This window comes from Pristiophorus japonicus, chromosome 17 (genome assembly GCF_044704955.1).
Source record: "Pristiophorus japonicus isolate sPriJap1 chromosome 17, sPriJap1.hap1, whole genome shotgun sequence".
Lineage (NCBI taxonomy): Eukaryota > Metazoa > Chordata > Chondrichthyes > Pristiophoridae > Pristiophorus > Pristiophorus japonicus.
Window position 1 is genome coordinate 116895765 of NC_091993.1, and position 20602 is coordinate 116916366.

Sequence of the window (20602 nt, forward strand, 5' to 3'; positions counted from 1 at the left end):
GCATGCCTCTGAGGTGAGTGTAAGCGAAATACATTGTATGTGAATAATCCCATGGTACAACATGCAGCACAAGAACTGAAATGGCAACATATTACTGTTTTGTATTCACTATTAGTTTTACATTACAGTTGGTTTGAGCATTCTCTTGTAACATGCAGGTACCTTGTGTTTCTGTGAAGAAAGCCCCATATATGACTATAAATAGGCATCACATTTTTGAGCGATAAGGGAGTATAAGGGGAGCGGGCAGGGAAGTGGAACTGAGTCCATGATCAGATCAGCCATGATCGTATTGAATGGCGGAGCAGGCTCGATGGGCCAAATGGCCTAATCCTGTTCCTATTTCTTACGTTCTTTTTTAAAAAAACTTACTGCTGTGAAGTTTGCTCCACCCCTGACATTCCTTCATTATAACAGTGACTACACTTCAAAAGTACTTTGGCTGTAAAGCACTTTGAGACATCCTGTGGTCACCCTATATAAATGCAAGTCTTCCTTTTTTGTTTCTTTGAAAACCCAAAAGAATGGAGGGGTGTGTAAGATTGGTTTGGAAATGTTAATGCACAGGTCAAAGTCAGTCATTATTAGTCAGGTTTCCTTTGTCTTTTACTTGGGAGGGTGGCAAACTGGCTTGCAGCACTCGCCAACATTGCAAGCTGAGAATGGGTGGGTGAGCTGTCATCTTCACCCTACAGTCTACTGTACGGGCCAACTTTGGTATGCCTATTGCAAAAACTCTATTGCCTAAGTTTGCCTTGTGTATGCGTTTTGAAGTTCCTTTCTGTTTATATGGATGCTTTCTGTTTGCAGCAAATCCAGTTTGCAGATGAGAAGCAGGAATTCAGCAGATTCCCCACCAAGACTGGCCGAAGGTCTCTGTCACGTTCCATTTCTCAGTCTTCCACAGACAGCTACAGCTCAGGTAGAACTCGAACTTTGTCCTTATTCACCTTTCTTGATAATAACTGGGTGCGCTACTTGCCTGCAGTAATTTTTCATGAGAAAAGTGAAAGATCTGTATGAAAACAATTTCATTTCACATATCCCCGCCCCTCCCTCCCCCCCCCCCCCTTGTGTCCCTGTGTCTGTTGCACTTCTTCAGCAGGGAGGATAGGATGGGGAAGTTTGCAGCCATCAATACCACAGTATTTAATAAATAGGTATAATGGTTTGTTTTGGGAGGTGAGTATATAGATCTGCTTTCTGTGTCCTTTCCCACCCCACAAAAAACGTCAGGGATTTAACCCAGCAGAACTCTTCCCACAGTTTGGGCCATTCAGAATGTCAATTAAGAAACAGGAGAAGGCCATAAGGCCCCTCGAGCCTGCTCCGCCATTCAATAAGATCATGACTGATCCGATCATAGACTCAGCTCCACTTCCCCACCCGCTCCCCATAACCCCTTATCCCCTTTATTGTTTAAGAAACTGTCTATTTCTGCCTTACATTTATTTAATATCCCAGATTCCACAGCTCTCTAAGGCACAAATTCCACAGATTCACAACCCTCAGAAGAAATTTATCCTCGTCTCAGTTCTAAATGGCTGGCCCCTTATTCAAAGATCATGCCCTCTAGTTCTAGTCTTCCCCCACCAGTGGAAACATCCTCTCTGCATCCACCTTGTCAAGTCCCCTCATAATCTTATACGTTTCGATAAGATCACCTCTCATTCTTCTGAATTCTAATGAGTAGAGGCCCAACCTACTCAACCTTTCCTCATTAGTCAACCTCCTCATCCCCAGGATCAACCGAGTGAATCTTCTCTGAACTGCCTCCACAGCAAGTATATCCTTTCGTAAATATGGAAACCAAAACTGCACGCAGTAGTCCAGGTGTGGCCTCACCAATACCCTGTAGAGCTGAAACAAGACTTCCCTGCTTTTATACTCCATCCCTTTTGCAATAAATGCCTTTGTTCTAGCACAGTTTTCCACAATGAGGTGTCTGCTCTCTATATATAAGACAGCGACATGCTGCACTCCAATATTATGGAATGTATGTTGATCAATGATGGTCTCTTTATATCTTATTTACACTGCTTTTTGAATTTGCATGCTGTTGAGTCGGTTAAATGTTCATTGTGTGTGTAACACTGACATTGTCATTTGTACACTGCCTTTCTCCCTTCAGCGGCATCCTATACAGACAGTTCTGATGATGAGACCTCCCCAAGGGACAAGCAGCAAACCAATTCCAAGAACAGCAGTGACTTCTGTGTAAAGAACATCAAGCAGGCAGAGTTTGGACGCAGGGAGATTGAAATTGCTGAGCAAGGTACGATAGGGCAGAGATTATACTGGGTGCAGCCGCTGCTTAACCTTTTAGAAATCTTATCTCGCAAAGTAAACTGAATCGTGATTATAGATCGCTTGAAGTCCTTTGTTGATAGTAATTAGATAGTTTTCTCTCTAATATGAAGTTGTTCCACAGGATAAGAAGATCTGTATTGTGTTCGCTCTTGCTCTCTCTGTCCCTTCTCCTCCCTCTTCCAAAAACCCTCTCACCTTTTGTGACGTTCAAAAGACTGATGCTGCTCAGTTATAACAGGCTGAACCATACTGATAATTTCCCTCTGTTCTTGCACTTCGCCTGATGTCCTTGATTCCTTGTTGCAATAAGAATGTGAATCAATATTCTATTGGCACAGCTTTTGTCTTGTTAGTGACCCAGGGTGTAGTGTATGCACCTGTGAGTATGCTCACAGGTTTGCTGAGCAGAGTGGCGCAGTGGAAGCGTGCTGGGCCCATAACCTAGAGGTCAATGGATCAAAACCAAGTGGTAGCGTGGCCGAGTGTTCTGAGGTACTGGATTAAGGCTCCAATCTCTTTTGGAGGCGTGGGTTCAAATCCCACCGCTGCCAGAATTTGTGTCGTGTAATATTTGCGTCCCTTCCCCAGAAAAATGAAGCAGTCTGCTGCTGCTGTGTTGCAATGTGACTATTTGTGCCAGAGGGACTGGAGTGCATCGCCCCCGGCAACCAAATTTTAATTTGATATTTTTTGTCTAAAGTTTAATTTGTTTATTGTGCCGGTTTTAGTGCCCCCCCCCTCCTTTTAGCCAGGGGGCACTTGAATAATTTGTGGGCCGGTGCCCTCAAAAAAAAAATAAATAAATAAATAAATAAATAAATAAAAAAAACAAGGGGGCACCTGAACAGGTTTGAGTGTGCCCCCCCTTTAATCAGGGGGCAATTGATTTAAAGTTCAACTCAAAATAGTTGTAGAGCTATTGAGTTGGAAGTGGCTTAGCCAGTCATGTGATGTTCACAAGACTCAATAAAACCCCAGCCAGTTGGGTTCAGGGGGGATCCATGATGAGGCAGGTGGTCGTGAGCCTGGTGGATGGACTGGTAATGTGTAGTGTGATTGTTGAACCTTTTGCTAATAGACCAACTAGTTCTTAATAGCAATGTGTTGCTATGTATTCTTAAGCAAAGAACCCATGAAGCAAATACATTGCACATGTAAATTTGAAGGGTTATTGCTCAGGGTTCAAATGATACGGAGAACTTTTCCTATCAAGTGATGTACTGAAAAAGGTGATTGGCTGCTACCCTGTCTCATGAGAGCATCTTTAATTGGCCTGATTGGGATGGTGATGCTATTTCTTCTTGGGCAGTCCCTCGGTGTTGAGGATGACTTGTTTCCACACTAATAGTGAGTTCTCAGGTGACTGAACAGTCCAATGCGGGACCTATAGTCTCTGTCACAGGTGGGGCAGACAGTGATTGAAGGAACTAGTGGGCGGGGAGCTGGGGTTGCTGCATGCTCCTGCTATCTACGCTTGATTTCTGCTTGCTCTTGGCGATGAGACTCGAGGTGCTCAGTGCCCCCCTGGATGCTTGACAGCATTTGGGAGGTCTTGGGCCAGGAATTCCCAGGTGTCGATGGGGATGTTGCACTTTTTCAAGGAGGCTTTGAGGGTGTCCTTGAAGTGTTTCTGCCCACCTGGGTTTCGCTTGCTGTGTCGAAGCTCCAAGTAGAGCGCTTGCTTTGGGAATCTCGTGTCAGGCATGGGGATGATGTGGCCCGTTCTGCGGAGCTGATTGAGCGTGGTCAATGCTTCGATACTGGGGATGTTGAGCGAGAACACTGACGTTGGTGTGTCTATCCTGCCAATGGATTTGCAGGATCTTGCGGAGGCAGTGCTGATCGTTGCACTTGCCCATAATGGCACAACTGTGCTGAGATGCTTTGCTCCTCTGGAGCCTCATACATTGCAGCATTTCCACTGAAGTCCAGGCTGCTGTCGATGGCAAGAAATAATATAAAAGATATTAGATAGCAAAGATCTCAGTGAAAATTTGATTGCTAGCCGTTTTCAGATCTTCAAAGATGAGCAAAGTGCCACTATTAATGCTAATTAATTTAATGCTGTCAAGAAAAATTTGCTTCTCTCTGTTTCGTCTGTTACTTTGATGTCACATTAATTAACTGACGTTTATAAAGGATTATGTGAACTTGTAAAAAGTATTGATGCTTAAAAAGGCAAATTTGATCTTGGGGAATCATTCTTTTAAATCATTTTTTTCATCATTGCTTCAGCTGTTCTGGCCTCAGTTAGGAAAGCCCAGAGCAGGGGCATCTCTGTCAAAAAGGTGTTTTAAATTAGACCTGAGAGGGGGACAACAGTAGCACTGTTTTTCCATCAAAGTGGGTATCTTTGCTTGACATTGTGGAAAGTAATTGGCCACTGGTATTTGTAATATTTTTAACATTAAACTTCATAGATATTTTCATGTACTAGAGTCCTAGAAATTGAAAATGAACTTCACATTTAGACGTTTGGATGCTTCCATAAATTCTAATCCTAAGAAATCCTCGTGGTGTGCTGAAACTGCAGACAGTGGAACTATTTGCACAACGACACTCATGCCTTTTGTATCCAAACAATATTTCATATCAAAGACATCAATGCACTTGCTGGTCACTGGGCGACTTCAAAGGGCTTAATCATTTTAAGCTTCAAAATGTTGTTCATTTCCCACAGGGTCTCTCCAATGCATTTGAAGCTTGGTGGTAGAATTCAGTTCATCTTTTCATTGCTTCATCTTACACAGCAGTTGTCTGAGAATGTGCTGTCTATAGGACTGTCCTATCTGAAACCAGAGAAATGAGAACCCAAAACTTAACATTAAATAGCAGATAGTTCATAGTGGAATCAAAATGGATTGACATTAGAGTAATGAGACATTGTGGGACGTGTTGAATGATGATCCCTGTCTTTTTTTTCTACCTCTAAGAAAAACAATTACTTTCTCCCATCTAAGTTATACTGCAGGTCAGCCCACTCCCAACAAATTTGTTGCTTTTCTAGATTCTTGGCTGAAAATGATTCTAGATCCCACTGTTTAACAGTGCACTTGTGCATTGGGCAATGATGATTCTGTGTGATTAAATAAAATGTGTGCGTAGCAAATTGTCTTCTGTGAATTGAAAGGATATTAGTAGCTGTATTAATTCGTTGATCTGTGTTTTTTTTTGCCATTTTAATTATTTCTTCCAGAAATGTCAGCCCTTGTTGCTCTTAGGAAACGAGCTCAGGGTGAAAAACCACTAGCTGGAGCCAAAATTGTGGGCTGCACCCACATCACTGCCCAAACTGCGGTAAGAAGCATATAAAGTTGGGTCTGTAAAGTTTGGATAGCTGTTAGTTAATTAAAGGGCAGTAACATTCACATCCTCTCCATTCTAATGAGGATACAAGCTGAGAGAATATGGACTGAGGCAAAGCATAGTCAGTTTACAAACAGAAGTCTTAAACTTGTTTCTAGTCTTCCCCGATTGTCTAGTGGGTAAAGCCATTGCTTAGTGTAACATGAAATCATAAGACCCGGGGATCACTATTGACCAGAAAATGAAATGGACCAGCTGCATAAATGCCGTGGCTACTGGAGCAGGTCAGAAACTGGGTATTCTGCAGCGAGTGGATCACCTCCTGACTTCCCAAAGCCTCCCCACATGCGTCAGGAGTGATAGAATACTCTCCAGTTGCCTGGATGGGCGTGGCTTCAAGAACACTTGAAGTTCGACACGCTCCAGGACAAAGCAGTGTGCTTGATTAGCACCCCATCCACTGGCTTAAACATCCACCCCCTCCACCATCTGTATAACCTGACTGCAGTGCGCACTGCCTACAGGATGCACTGCAGCAACTCGCCAAGGCTTCTATGGCGGCATCTCCCAAACCCGCGACCTCCACCATCTGGAAGGACCAGGGTAACAAGTGCACAGGAACATCTTCTCCAAATTTCCCTCCGTCACGCGGGTTCGGACATTGATCGCCGTGCTTCTTTGTCACTGGGTCCTGGAACTCCCTACCTAACAGCATTGTGGGAGCACCTTCACCATACGGACTGCACCAGCTGAAGAAAGCCCACCAACCACCACCTTCTCGAGGGCAACAGGAGTGGGCAATATATACTGGTCTTGCCAGCAATGGCCACATCCCAATAATGAATTAAAAAAAAAAAAGACTAAGAGATTCCAATTCTTGAGCTGTTTTACTATTGTTGACATCAACAGCGTTGCAGTGGGTGTACTATGGTTGTTTTCAATCTGCTAGAACAGGGTGAAGAAAACTCAGCCGGAATTCTATTCCTGACCACTATCCAGTAGACTGAGCGGAAAAGTGTGTGGTTGAACATTGGGTGATGACAGGATCGGACTTAGCTGTGATGTTTTCGATGGTCAGATAGACTAACAGTCACTGCCTGGGCTACTTGAACGATGGATCAAAGGGCGGCTGGTGCCAGTAGCATAATACCACAGGAGGGTTTGGTGTATTTAGTGTCTGAGGTGGAGTAAATTGGAAAATAAAGTTGTTTCTGGATTTTATCTGTCTTAAAAGATCTGTTGTCATTGTGTAAGTGTAGTAGAGGAAGCTTGGTGTAGGTGCCTGCCAGCTTACTATCAGTAAGAAGTACACTAGACACTCTTGTCTATTGGTCATCTATTTGATCACCTTGCCTGAATTGCGCTTGTGGCAGCTGTCAGCAGATGATAATCAGCAGTGGGACTCCTTGTTCTTTTCCTCCTCCCAAGCTTGGGAACATCAAACTGTAATGCCTTCACTGGCGGAAGTCACTAACCAAACTGTCCGTAGAATAGATCCGGGACTCTGCTCCAAAACAAAAGTACTGCGGATGCTGGAAATCTGAAATGAAAACCGAAAATGCTGGAAATACCCAACAAGTCGGGCAGCATCTGTGGAGAGAGAATCGGAGATAACGTTTCAGGTTCATGACCTTTCGTCAGGGTCACTGACCTGAAATGTGAACTCTGTTTCTCGCACCACAGATGCTGCCTGGCCTGCTGAGTATTTACAGCATGTTCTGTTTTTATTTCTCGGGGAGAGGGGGGTGGGGGGACGGGTTATTTAATTTCAACTATGATCACAGAATGAAAGGACATGAGTATTAAATGAATTAGCTTCAAAACAAGATGCAAGTTGGTGTAGAACTCTACACAAAAGCAGTTAATGTAATGTTGAATAACTTTGGGTAAGAAATTGACTACATGTCTAGTTAAGACTATATTAGCAGGTTTTAAGGCTAAGTGTGAACGTAGATGATCAGAATACAAGTTCCTCAGCTGTTGAGACTGCAGAAATGGGTTGCGTGGAATATGTTTTCTGAAGGTTGAACGGTGTAGGTTGTCCTGCTATCGGGTATTAAGTTTTGGTGGGTTATTTTCAACGAGTCAGGAAGAAATTTCACAGTTTTGTGGTTACTCATTTCCCTTGGGAGATGAGCCCTTGGTAGGACACGTGACATACAAGCTGTGAAAGGAACAGGTCTAAAAACACACAAATATCATAAAAGGGAAGGTCTCTTATACTGTTGGGTTAGTGAATTTTAAAACGTAATTGAGTAGATACTGCAGCTGCATGGACAAGTTAGTATCTTTGGTTGTGAGGCACTGCGTGGCACTTGCTTGAGAATTGCATTATTTTAAGGGCTGCAGAATTAATTTTATTCCACCACATTGCTCAGCCTAACTGCCCATTTATTTTGAAATGGAACGAGTGATGTAGATGCTGTTATGTTGGGTTTAATGGGTTGTATTGGCTCCAGGGCGTGAGCTCACACACAGCCAGCGGCAAGCCCCCCAAATTAAACTGGCCGGGTTCAGCAAGGCTGGAGATCTGGGGAGAAACAGTCGTCCCACTATAACGCTGCCACACAAGCTGCATTTATTGTGTTAACTTCTTCCTTGTGTGCTTGCTGCAGGTCCTGATAGAGACCCTGGGAGCTCTTGGAGCACAGTGTCGCTGGGCAGCCTGCAATATTTACTCCACACAGAATGAAGTGGCAGCTGCTCTCGCTGAGGCTGGTATGTTCATATTTTATTTACATACTAGTTCACACTTCAGTGTTTCTGCTATTTGCCTCTGGTGTGCTATTTATTATCCGGTACAGAATGCAGACCAACGGCAGACATAGTTTGCAACTTGGCATCGTTTTGTCAATTTTCTGCTCCCTCTTCTCTGAAGGCACTGACTCATTGCTGAGGTACAGATCCATGGGTGCTGGTTGCTATCTGTTGCTTCATGCAAGTGGCCCTTATTCATGTGACTCTTCACAGAGTTGTGATGGTCTATTCAACTGCAGGGGGGTGACCTCACCAAACCTGAATCCTACCCTCCAGCAGTGTTTACATGTGTGTTTATAGCAGGAATTGAGAGATCAGGATATTTTTCTTCCTAATCGAGGGGAGCTGAGGCCAATTCTAGCACCTCGACTGTTGTCCTGACTCGGATCAACTAACGCAGAACAGACTGGTTTTGAAGCTGCAATCTTGGTTTGTATAGCTTACTCAGTTTTTTTGCTCTCCCTGTTCTCTAAAGGCACTGACTCATTGTTAAGGTTTAGATCCGTGAGTGCTGGTTGCCATCTGTACTTCATTCAAGTTGCCCGTATTCATGTGACTACTCATTAGATAATCTTGCTGAGCCATCAGAGGAGCTGATTCCAATTTTTTTTAATGTATCCGACACATCTGGAAACAGAGCATCATAACTTAAAAACTTTCAAGCACACTCAGAATTTCTGTTTGCCCAATATGGAAGGCATACTTTGAGGCAAACCCCACTTAAGTCTAGGAAACTTAATCGAAGACTAGCAAGAGTTAAAGCATGGGCACCCTCAAGTATACCCATGAATACTGCTGGAGTTAACGCATCTAACACCATGCAGTTTACGATCACAGAATACTGTAAACTTCGTGCTGTTTCTCCAGCTAGGATCGCACCACCCATTGGTTTGCTGGCTTACCTGAAGACGTGAGCCTGCAGTGAAAGGTCTTCTGGCCTTCATTCTTGGTGAATCTCAACAGTTTTACATTGGGTTTTCTGGCAGCTACATGAAATCCGTGTTTCCGGGATCCTGTGTCACGAGATGTGGTCCCCTTCCAATGTAAAAACAGCTATAGTTACTGCTGAAAAATGTGCTCTTTTACACAGGCCACCTGTGGGAGTAGTTTGTGTTCACTAATTATTCTGTTACTGGAGGAAAGTAACTCTATCCTTTTTGAGGGGTGGGGATGAAGGTAAGTGGAGGGTGAGCTGGTACATGGGGACGAGATCTGACAAGAAATTGATTGAGTTTCTATGGTGCTGCTGCCTTTTTCTCATCCTACAACAACAACTTGTATTTAGATAGCGCCTTTAACGTAAGGAGTATTATGAGACACATAATTTGGCACCAAGGCACATAAGGAGAAATTAGGGCAGGTGACATAAAGCTTGGTCAAAGAGGTAGGTTTGAAGGAGGAAAGAGAGGCGGAAGTTTAGGCAGGGAATTCCAGAGCTTAGGGCCTCGGCAACAGAAGGCATGGCCACCAATGGTTGAGCGATTATAATCACATAACATCATATTCTGGCCAGGATTTCAAATTTAAAAAAAATCATAGAATGAGAAAAGCATCAGTGGAACATTGTGTATGACGAAGCAGCAAAATGATTATTGCTGATGGTCATTATATAACAATGTTTTAGTTGGCACAAAGCACCAACAACTCTCCTAAAATTGTCTCTGTTGTGTGAGAGCTTGAGGCAGGCAGGAAGCAGCCCGCCTCGTGCGGTCACAGTTGTTCACACCGAGGGTCTCGCTTCAAAGATGTCTCTTTTGCCTCCGAGTTCAAATCATTGTTGGTTCTTTTAGATCGCTGATATTTTTGAAACTGATCAAAAAGTTGAGTTTTTTTTAATGTGGCTTTTGTTGCTTACAGTGGCTCTCCACACGACTCCTCAAGCCATTCAATAAGATCATGGTTGAGTTTCGACCTCAACTCCACTTTCCCACCTGATCCTCATCCCTTGATTTCCCCTAGAGCCCAAAAATCTATTTCAGCTTGAATATATCCAACGATTCAGCGTCCATCCACAGTCCTTTGGGGTAGAGAATTCCAAACATTCACGACCCTTTGAGTGAATAAATTCCTGTCCAACTGTTCTTTTACATCATACACTGGTTTATTTTATTTTTTTATTTTGCTTTATATCATACACTGATTTATGTTCGCTGCTGTAAGAAGATACAAATGGCCGAGCAGGAAACGAAGGTTTAAATTTTCTCTCCCAAACTCTTCCAGCTATCATTTTATTTTTACGTCCCTGCACCATCCATCATTCTCCAGCCAAGGATCTGGTGGTCCGCCAGACCTCCCCTCAGCAGTTTTGAGGGAGGCTACAGCTGAATTTCCCCGCCCTCCCAGACACTTTTTCCCAAGACGTCACATCTTACCACTATGATGTACGCTGTATATTGGTACAGAGTAAGTTGTGTAATACTGGTTTCACAGTAGATAATGAAAATTCTCTAGTGGGAGAATTCTAACTGAAAGTTTAAAATTTGTAAATAAAAACTGAATTTCTTTTTGAGAGTTGAATTGCATCAGCTCAAATGTTCCAGTCTGGAGTATACTGACTCCGTGGCTGATGATGGAATTACTGGGTAATTGGCAGCCTCCAAATTATCGAAGTGTAAGTAAGAGTAAGTGTAGTGTAGTGTCTATTATGATTTGTTAATTTAACTTGAAGACTATAGTCATCATGCAGAATGGCAGTGCTATATTGCTGTTCACCTGTTGATGAGAGTTGAAGTAATGCCTCCTCTATTGTGGAAGTTTACATAAATAGTCCATAAAAATCAAAATATTCAGTAATAAACTGACAAATAACCAGCATTAAGTGAAGTATGAGTGCATCACATTTGTTTCAAACGCACACAGCTTGTGCAAAATGCTGCATTACTGTGTCTAACCAGAATCTAAACAACTATAACTTGCATTTATGTCGTGAGTTTATCGTAATAAAATGTCCTGGACCGGAAGCCAATATAGGTCAGAGAGTACAGGGTTGATGGGTAAAAGGGACTTGGTGCGTTAGGATACATTCCAACATGCATGTTGTCGTGTGTATAACAACTGCTTGCATCCATATATGCAGCGCCTGCTGCATAGCAAACCAGCCCAAGGCGCTTCACAGGAGTGTTATCAAACAAAATCTGACACTGAGCACATAAGGAGACATTAGGACAAGTGAGGTAATTTGTAAGGAGCCCCGACTTCTGTGATAACCAGCCGAGTCTGAGAGTTTGCACCTCCCTGTAAGCTGAATTGTTTCAAAGGAGTTTCTGGCAGTCGCGACTAACATCGGTTTCCAGGACCCGCTACGCTGATTGCCTGTACTTTCACTGAAAACTCAAATGGATAAAAGAGAGCTCAAATAATCCATGGTTCTATTGTGCTCTTTTCACCAGAACAGAGACCAACAAAATGAAGTGTTTGAAGCCCATTAATTCCTGGTTGGCGGCTTTCCCGGTACAAAAACTTTCTGTTCTGCTGGTGATAATTGTCCCGAGACACATTTATTGGATCATTTTACTGTCATAAAAGGCCCATAAGGCGAAGATACGAGTCCAGAGAGATGGATTTGTGTTTTCTAAAAGCCTTTCTGCTTGTGCAATGTTACAATTTATTTTCATGTTCTGTGCCAAATACCGTAAGATCTTCAGTTTGATTTGCCTGCAGTCTGAAGTGGGCCATTAAATGTAATCGGTATGAAATGTACTGAACCCTGTTGATAGGGAACGTGTGTGGAAATATATCCGCACTCCTAGTCCAAATTGTGTTTATTTAAAAAAAAATGTTTAAATTGCAAGCGTAAGTTTTTCAGTATGAAGAGAGTCGAGGGTTATGGGGAGCGGGCAGGGAAGTGGAGTTGAGGCCAAAATCAAATCTTATTGAATGACTGAGCAGGCTCGAGGGGCCAAATGGCCTACTCCTGCTCCTATTTCTTATGTAAGTCCAATAATTAAAATCCGATTAAATCAAAACAGTAATGACTAACCCCAAAGATTTGTACATCAAGCAGCATGTAGTTATTCTAGTTTGAAGCAAAGAGCCATCACAATGGAATGTAGAGATGGAAGATGTTGGTAGTCGGTCGCACTAAGTAAAGTTTTTATCATTGTGCATTTGGTGACCACTGACTGACTGCTTACCAGCATATTGAGCAGTGAAAGGAGTGAGGTTTAGGAATGCAGTATTTCAGGTTACTGTGTTTCAAAATGAGAAAGCTTGCAGTTGCACGAAAGGTATTTAACATTGTGGCAATATTTGTTTCCCACTCTTCTTTTTTTTAATTTTATTTTGGCTCCAGGGCACTTGTGCCAAGGTTATACCAAGTCTGTGCTGTCTGTCTGTCCCGCTGAGTCACTTGAACCAGCTAATGAATAACTGTCTGTCTTTATTACTACATTCAAAAAATCTCTTAATTTGCGTTTGTGTAAAATAGAATAGAATCATAGAAAATTACAACACAGAAGGAGGCCATTCAGCCCATCGTGTCCATGCCGGTCAAAAAAGAGCTACCCAGCCTAATCCCACCTTCCAGCACTAGGTTCGTTGCCCTGTAGGTCATGGCTCTTGAAGTGCACGTCCAAGTACTTTTTAAATGTGATGAGGGTTTCTGCCTCTAGCACCCTTTCAGGCAGCGAGTTCTAGAATACCTGCTTGGCGGTTCTCCATTTCCCCAGTAGTTGTTTTGAATACCTTGGATATTGAGCCAAAGTAAGCAAAGGGACTGTATGAACCAGCTTTAAGTAATGTAGAAAATAACAAAATCTTAATTTAATTCTCTCAAAGATCTTTTCTTCTCCTCCCGCCTCCATCTTTCTCCAACTCCCATCAACCTCCATTTTGAAGTAAGTCGCTTTAATTTCATGGCGGTGAAACAATCCACTGATGGTGCTAATTTTACCAACCACCTGTCAAAATAAAACCTTCCATTCCTCTGAAATGTGTTAATTGCAGATGGTGGGCCCGAAATTCAGTACCGCCGAAAAGCTGGTGTTCTCCCACCTTTTTGTGGCCACATTAGCAGCGAAATGTTTTCGTGGCTGGGCCACCCCATATTCAGCTCCAAAAGTGAACAAATGGGTTCCAGCGCTAACGAACTCTTCCAAAGTGAATTTTTCAGCAGTGTGGCTGTCTTAATTTGAGCGTTATCAGCACTGAGAAATTCAGCATTCAGGTAAGGGTTTCTAACGAGCCAGTTGCTCCCTGGCCTTTTTAAAGGGCACGGTTTGCAGCAAGGCCCTGAGGGGGGTGGGGGGAAGGAGATTGGAAGGATGGCTGATGTAAGAGATGCAAGGAGAGCTAAAAGGTTCACTGATATGGAGCTGGGGACACTGATGGACTGTGTGGAGGATAGAAGAAGAATACTGTTTCCTGACGTGGGGTGACCTGACAGACCACTGGTACATAATGCATGGAGGGAGATTGCAGGGGAGGTGTCACGCACCTCCATATATGTGAGGATGCACCCACCCAGGAGGGTGCTGGCCAGTCTGCACCCGGCCCTTCCAGGGTAGCGATGGGGCGATGCCTCCGAGCTCTGGAGTGACTGGGATCCTCCTCCTCCTGCACCTCATCCTTCTCCTGCACCACCACCACCTCCTCCTCCTCAGGTGGTACTGCTGGCTCGAGCTCCAGCGGCTGTCCCCTCATGATGGCCAGGTTGTGCAGCATGCACCAGACCACGACGATTATGGAACCCCGTTGAGGAGAGTACTGCAAGGTGCCACCAGAGCGGACCAGGCACCGGAACCTCTGCTTAAGGATGCCTCTGCGCTGCTCGATGATGCGCCTGGTGGCACAATGCTCTGGCGCTATCCTGGGGTTCCGCAGTACACCTGATTCGGGCCGGTGAAGGCGGCGGACACACTGTTCCAGCGTAGAATGAACGAATCATGTCTGCTGCCTCCCTTGCCCGCTGCCTGTCTGCGCGGTGCTGACGGCGATGCCCTCTCCTGCGTGCCACCCTGCTTCTGAGCAGGTGTACCAGGTGTCACCCTCCCAACACTCCTCCCATCCTCAGGGTGAACCCTGCCCAGCAGGTCTCTGCAGCCCACAGGACTCCACAAAAGAGTCGGACCTGAAAGTTGTACAAAAGTACAGGGGTATGTGCAAACCTCTGAGCAGCACTCAGCAGGTTGAATGGAGCCAAAACAATTAATACACCTATTAAAAGATAAATACAGTTGATGCTGTAATCTTAAATATAAACAATAAAATTAATTAAAAAATCTATTTCCCTACCAAATGGCCCTGATCGCAGCAAAGCTCCAGCGGTGTCCCGCTCGAGCGCCGACTCGAATACCTCGCGGGGGCACTGCTGGGAATAGGTTTACCTTTCTGTCGCTGAAAATCCCTGTGCTTGCCGCTTTCCAGTGGCCCGCACGCTGCACAGATCTCTGCTGCAATGTCTCCTTTACAGCAGCTTCACCGCGCCGATTCCAGCAGAAGTGCACACCGCTCAAATCCCCCCCCCCCCCTCCCCTCCCCCTCCCCTCCCGAGCTGAATATGGCTCAGGGAAGGAAAATCATCCAACCGCAGCAGCCGATCGATTTTTTTTTTTCAGTCGACAGGCCAAACTCCGCGGTAGCCATCCCTTTGGGGACGGTGAATTTCCCCGTGTCTCTCGGGGCTGCCTTTCCCATGAAGATGAGATGTGCGTCTCTGCCCACCTGCATCAGCCACCATTTCCTCGGCAGAATGTGATTCATACATTGTGTCTCGCTCCAGCTGACCCTGTGCCACACCGTGGATAGACGTACTGGGGAATTGGCTGTGTCATTCCACATTGCCTCTTCAAATAAATAAATGATGCTGCTCCTCATGAGCCGAATCACTTTTTTGAAAACTGATGATTATATTGTCTTTGGGTGTTTTCTTGTTTGTTTTTTTGAATTTGATTTTCAACAGCAAGTGGTGCTAACCTAATTGAGATAACTGACTCTAAGGAGTTACTGTATCTGCAGTGCGCAGGAGCTGAATTAACATAAGAACTTAAGAAATAGGAGCAGGAGTAGGCCATACTGCCCCTCGAGCCTGCTCCGCCATTCAATAAGATCATGGCTGATCCGATCATTGACTCAGGTCCATTTCCCTACCCGCTCCCCATAACCCCTTATTCTCTTATCGTTTAAGAAACTGTCTATTTCTTAAATTTATTCAATGTCCCAGCTTCCACAGCTCTCTGAGGCAGTGAATTCCACAGATCCACAACCCTCAGAGAAGAAATTTCTCCTCATCTCAGTTTTAAATGGGCGGCCCCTTATTCTAAGATTATGCCCTCTAGTTCTAGTCTCCCCTATCAGTGGAAACATCCTCTCTGCATCCACCTTGTCAAGCCCCCTCATAATCTTATACATTTCGATAAGATCACCTCTCATTCTTCTGAATTCCAATGAGTAGAGGTCCAACCTACTCAACCTTTCCTCATAAGTCAACCCCCTCATCACCGGAATCAACCTGGTGAAACTTCTCTGAACTGCCTCCAAAGCAAGTATATCCTTTCGTAAATATGGAAACCAAAACTGCGCGCAGTATTCCAAGCGTGGCCTCACCAATATCCTGTATAACTGTAGCAAGACTTGCCTTTGAACATAAGAACATAAGAATTAGGAACAAGAGTAGGCCATCTAGCCCCTCGAGCCTGCTCCGCCATTCAACAAGATCATGGCTGATCTGGCCGTGGACTCGGCTCCACTTACCCGCCCGCTCCCCATAACCCTGAATTCCCTTATTGGTTAAAAATCTACCTATCTGTGACTTGAATACATTCAATGAGCTAGCCTCAACTGCTTCCTTGGGCAGAGAATTCCACAGATTCACAACCCTCGGGGAGAAGAAATTCCTTCTCAACTCGGTTTTAAATTGGCTCCCCCGTATTTTGAGGCTGTGCCCCCTAGTTCTAGTCTCCCCGACCAGTGGAAACAACCTCTCTGCCTCTATCTTGTCTATCCCTTTCATTATTTTAAATGTTTCTATAAGATCACCCCTCATCCTTCTGAACTCCAACGAGTAAAGACCCAGTCTATTCAATCTATCATCATAAGGTAACCCCCTCATCTCCGGAATAAGCCTAGTGAATCGTCTCTGTACCCTCTCCAAAGCTAGTATATCCTTCCTTAAGTAAGGTGACCAAAACTGCATGCAGTACTCCTGGTGCGGCCTCACCAATACCCTGTACAGTTGCAGAAGGACCTCCCCGCTTTTGTACTCCATCCCTCTCGCAATGAAGGCCAACATTCCATTCGCCTTCCTGATTACCTGCTGCACCTGCAAACTAACTTTTTGGGATTCATGCACAAGGACCCCCAGGTCCCTCTGCACCGCAGCATGTTGTAATTTCTCCCCATTCAAATAATATTCCCTTTTACTGTTTTTTTTCCCAAGGTGGATGACCTCACACTTTCTGACATTGTATTCCATCTGCCAAACCTTAGCCCATTCACTTAACCTATCTAAATCTCTTTGCAGCCTCTGTGTCCTCTACACAACCCGCTTTCCCACTAATCTTTGTGTCATCTGCAAATTTTGTTACACTACACTCTGTCCTCTCTTCCAGGTCATCTATGTATATTGTAAACAGTTGTGGTCCCAGCATCAATCCCTGTGGCACACCACTAACCACTGATTTCCAACCCGAAAAGGACCCATTTATCCCGACTCTCTGCTTTCTGTTAGCCAGCCAATTCTCGATCCATGCTAATACATTTCCTCAGACTCCACGTACCTTTATCTTCTGCAGTAACCTTTTGTGTGGCACCTTATCGAATGCCTTTTGAAAATCTATCTACACCACATCCATCGGTACACCTCTATCCACCATGCTCGTTATATCCTCAAAGAATTCCAGTAAATTAGTTAAGCATGATTTCCCCTTCATGAATCCATGCTGCGTCTGCTTGATTGCACTATTCCTATCTAGATGTCCCGCTATTTCTTCCTTAATGATAGTTTCAAGCATTTTCCCCACTACAAATGTTAAACTAACCGGCCTATAGTTACCTGCCTTTTATCTGCCCCCTTTTTTAAACAGAGGCGTTACATTAGCTGCTTTCCACTCCGCTGGTACCTCCCCAGAGTCCAGAGAATTTTGGTAGATGATAACGAATGCATCTGCTATAACTTCCGCCATCTCTTTGACTCCATCCCCTTTGCAATAAAGGCCAAGATTCAATTGGCCTTCCTGATCACTTGCTGTACTTGCATACTAACCGTTTGTGTTTCATGCACAAGTACCCCCAGGTTCCGCTGTACTGCTTTCTATATTTAAATAATAACTTGCTCTTTGATTTTTTTCTGCCAAAGTGCATGACCTCACACTTTCCAACATTATACTCCATCTGCCAAATTTTTGCCCACTCACTTAGTCTGTCTATGTCCTTTTGCAGATTTTGTGTGTCCTCCTCACATCTTTGTATCGTCAGCAAACTTGGCTACGTTACATTCAGTCCCATCCTCCAAGTCGTTAATATAGATTGTAAATAGTTGGGGTCCCAGCACTGTCTAGTTAAACTGACAAACTCACTGAACTAATGACTGTGTCTGTTCATATTAACTTAGCTCTCCAATGCTGTCTGATTCTTTAACTTTTCCATCTCTATTCTTGTTCTTTCTCTCTTAATCCCACCCCACCCAGGCCCATCGGTGGTGGGGGGGGGGGGGGGGTGGGAGGAGAGAGAGGAAATGCCCTCAGCATTTGGCGAGGGCAAGAAAAAATATATTGAAGTGTAACAGGATCTTTGTACAGAAGTAACATCTCTGAGCTGTGTGAACCCTGACCAATAGTTTCTATCAGTTGCAATGAAAATGTGTTCTCTTAACCACAGTTGGTATGTGGCTCACAGAACGACGCCCAACATGCCCCACCAAAGGTGATCAACCAACCAAGGTAAAAATCAACAGTTATCCCCAGCATTGCTATGTGGATGTCAGAAACACTGTGCCAACCCAACGCTTGTCTTCAACAGTGAGGTTCTAGCCACACCAATGGTGCGTTTATACACCCACTTTAGCTGCAATGTTAGTCCGTGCGTAAACAACAACAGCTTGTATTTATATAGCACCTTTAACATAATGAAGCATCCCAAGGTGCTTCACAGGAGTATTAAGAGACAAAAAATTTGACACTGAATCACATAAGGAGTAATTGGGGCAGGTTACCAAGAGCATCTTGAAGGAGGAAAGGGGGGCAGAGAGGTTTCGGCAGGGAGTTTCAGAGCTTGGGCAACAGAAGGCATAGTCGCCAATGGTTGAGCGATTATAATCAGGGATGCTCAAGAGGGCAGAATTAGAGGAGCGCAGTGTTAGCGTGAATGTTTTCTCAGAAGAATCACTCAACACTCAGAATCGGAGAGTCGGTTCCAATGCCAATGCGGCCTTTATTTTTTGCATGCGGAGAGGAAGCCTCAGGACTGGATCCAGGCACTTCTCTCCGACGAACAAAGAAACTCATCGATATTTATATGTTTTACAATAGTTCTTTACAGTTACTCAGCCCACTTCAGCTGGACACAATCCAATCATAACGATTATAGATTACATAGAGATTTCTTTAACCCAATAGAATTCCCCTGATACCTCGGGCTGTATTTTCGTTTTTTGTCAGCTCGGGCTGATTAATGACCTCGTTATGTGAGGCAGGTTCTCCCCTTATCTCTGTTCCTTGGGGTTCGGCTGTGTGAAGTCACTGATTATACCAGTGTACTATAATGGTTCGTTATAATTATCTTGTATCCAAGGCATTCCTGGTAGTGGGCCTCACTAGGTCATTGCTCGGTCCGCCTCAGTCAGTAGTTCATTACTTGACTAACTGAGCTCCCATCATGCTTGGGCAGCCATTTTATGTGTGGCCACTTTAAACTTATATGAGTTTAGATATATTCAGCAGGTGCCTAATGCCTAGTGTTTTGATATATTCAGCAGGTGCCTAATGCCTACAACAATTCCCTCCTTTTGGTAAAGGGACTAGTCCTAGTCCCCCTTTAACCGACCGCCCTACTTTTATTAGATTTTGTGCACGGCCCGGTACTCCCTACCTCAACGTGCTGGCCAGTCACATGGTTTCAGGAGTCCCGGTTGCTTAAACCAAATTAACAAAGACCAAATCCTCCTGCCCCTTTATTAGACAGGCTTGTTTAGTATTTGGGGACCGGTCATGGGTCCCTCTTCGTTGTGCTTGGTGCCTGCATGCCTGGCAGGCCATTATGCCCCATGTTATTGCTAAGATCAATTGTATCCCAACCAGTATGGGTGAAATTATTCGAATCCAAGGATGGATGTTCACATTTATTCCCCAGTCCCAGACCTTTCTCCACCAACTCTGACTTTGTAAGTCTACATCAATATCTTCTTCCAGTACTTTGATTTTAGTTTGCAGTTGGTGGTAGAGCTTTACGGATTGACCCACCCTGAGCCTCAATTCTCGTAATACTTCGGTTAGATGTGGGATAGGGACCTACTCTGGCTCATCATAATCCTGCAAATGATCGTGGAGCTATTCGGTTACATCAATAACTTCGGGCTTCCGGTGCCTAACCTGGGTGATATGCGCTTGCCCGATCGTGACAGGTCGTAGCGGCGCAAAGCAAAAGTTCGGCTGTGGTATCGGGCACTGCAGGTCATTATACCGGTATGAACGCTCTGTGGTAGAGACGCAGTATCTTCCCTTCCCTCCGTAGCCTGCCCTCGCGAAGTGCCTATGTGCGGGCACTATTTCTAGTACACACCCGTCGGTTTGGTTAAACCCGCACTCGTCTAGCTCACCTCGGCCCACCGGGTGAGGGCATACTGTGATCTACCCCCTTTGCTTGCATTCTGTTAGGGAAATCCCAGTAAGTATGTTGTTTTGACGAACGGCGGAGGTGGTGGTCAGATAGTAACATATGGAGACACTTTCCTGTATTACTCCGATATTCTCTAGTTGGTATAGGGGGAACGGCCCTGAGTCCGGCGTGGCTATAGGGATCATCAGGACTATCCCTATCCCAGTATTCCTACCCATCTGGCAATCTGGAATTGCTGGGTATTCTCGGGTCAGTCCCTTCAGAGTACAATTATCCAGTGTCCCCCTCTGGTTAGCCAACTGAGCCAAATGTGAACTGTCTATCCAATCGGGTACTTCCCCGCGTTGGATTTGGTCAAGATTGTGGCGGATCTGGCCCACCATCCACAGACCATAAGTGTGACAGAGTTGCCCCTGTCTTTGCTTTCCTGTATCTTTTTCTCTATCAATAAGGTGATTGA

At 44.6% G+C, this 20602-nt stretch overlaps 1 protein-coding gene across 2 annotated transcripts in view; it reads left to right on the forward strand.

Moving 5' to 3' along the window:
• LOC139228048 (S-adenosylhomocysteine hydrolase-like protein 1) overlaps positions 1–20602 on the forward strand; it is a 115017-nt gene that overhangs the window by 56092 nt on the left and 38323 nt on the right. For both annotated transcript variants that reach the window (XM_070859195.1, XM_070859196.1), the window contains exons 2-5: positions 811–922; positions 2132–2275; positions 5507–5607; positions 8232–8334. In XM_070859195.1, the coding sequence (XP_070715296.1) occupies positions 811–922; positions 2132–2275; positions 5507–5607; positions 8232–8334 (460 nt within the window). The remainder of the gene's footprint in view (positions 1–810; positions 923–2131; positions 2276–5506; positions 5608–8231; positions 8335–20602) is intronic.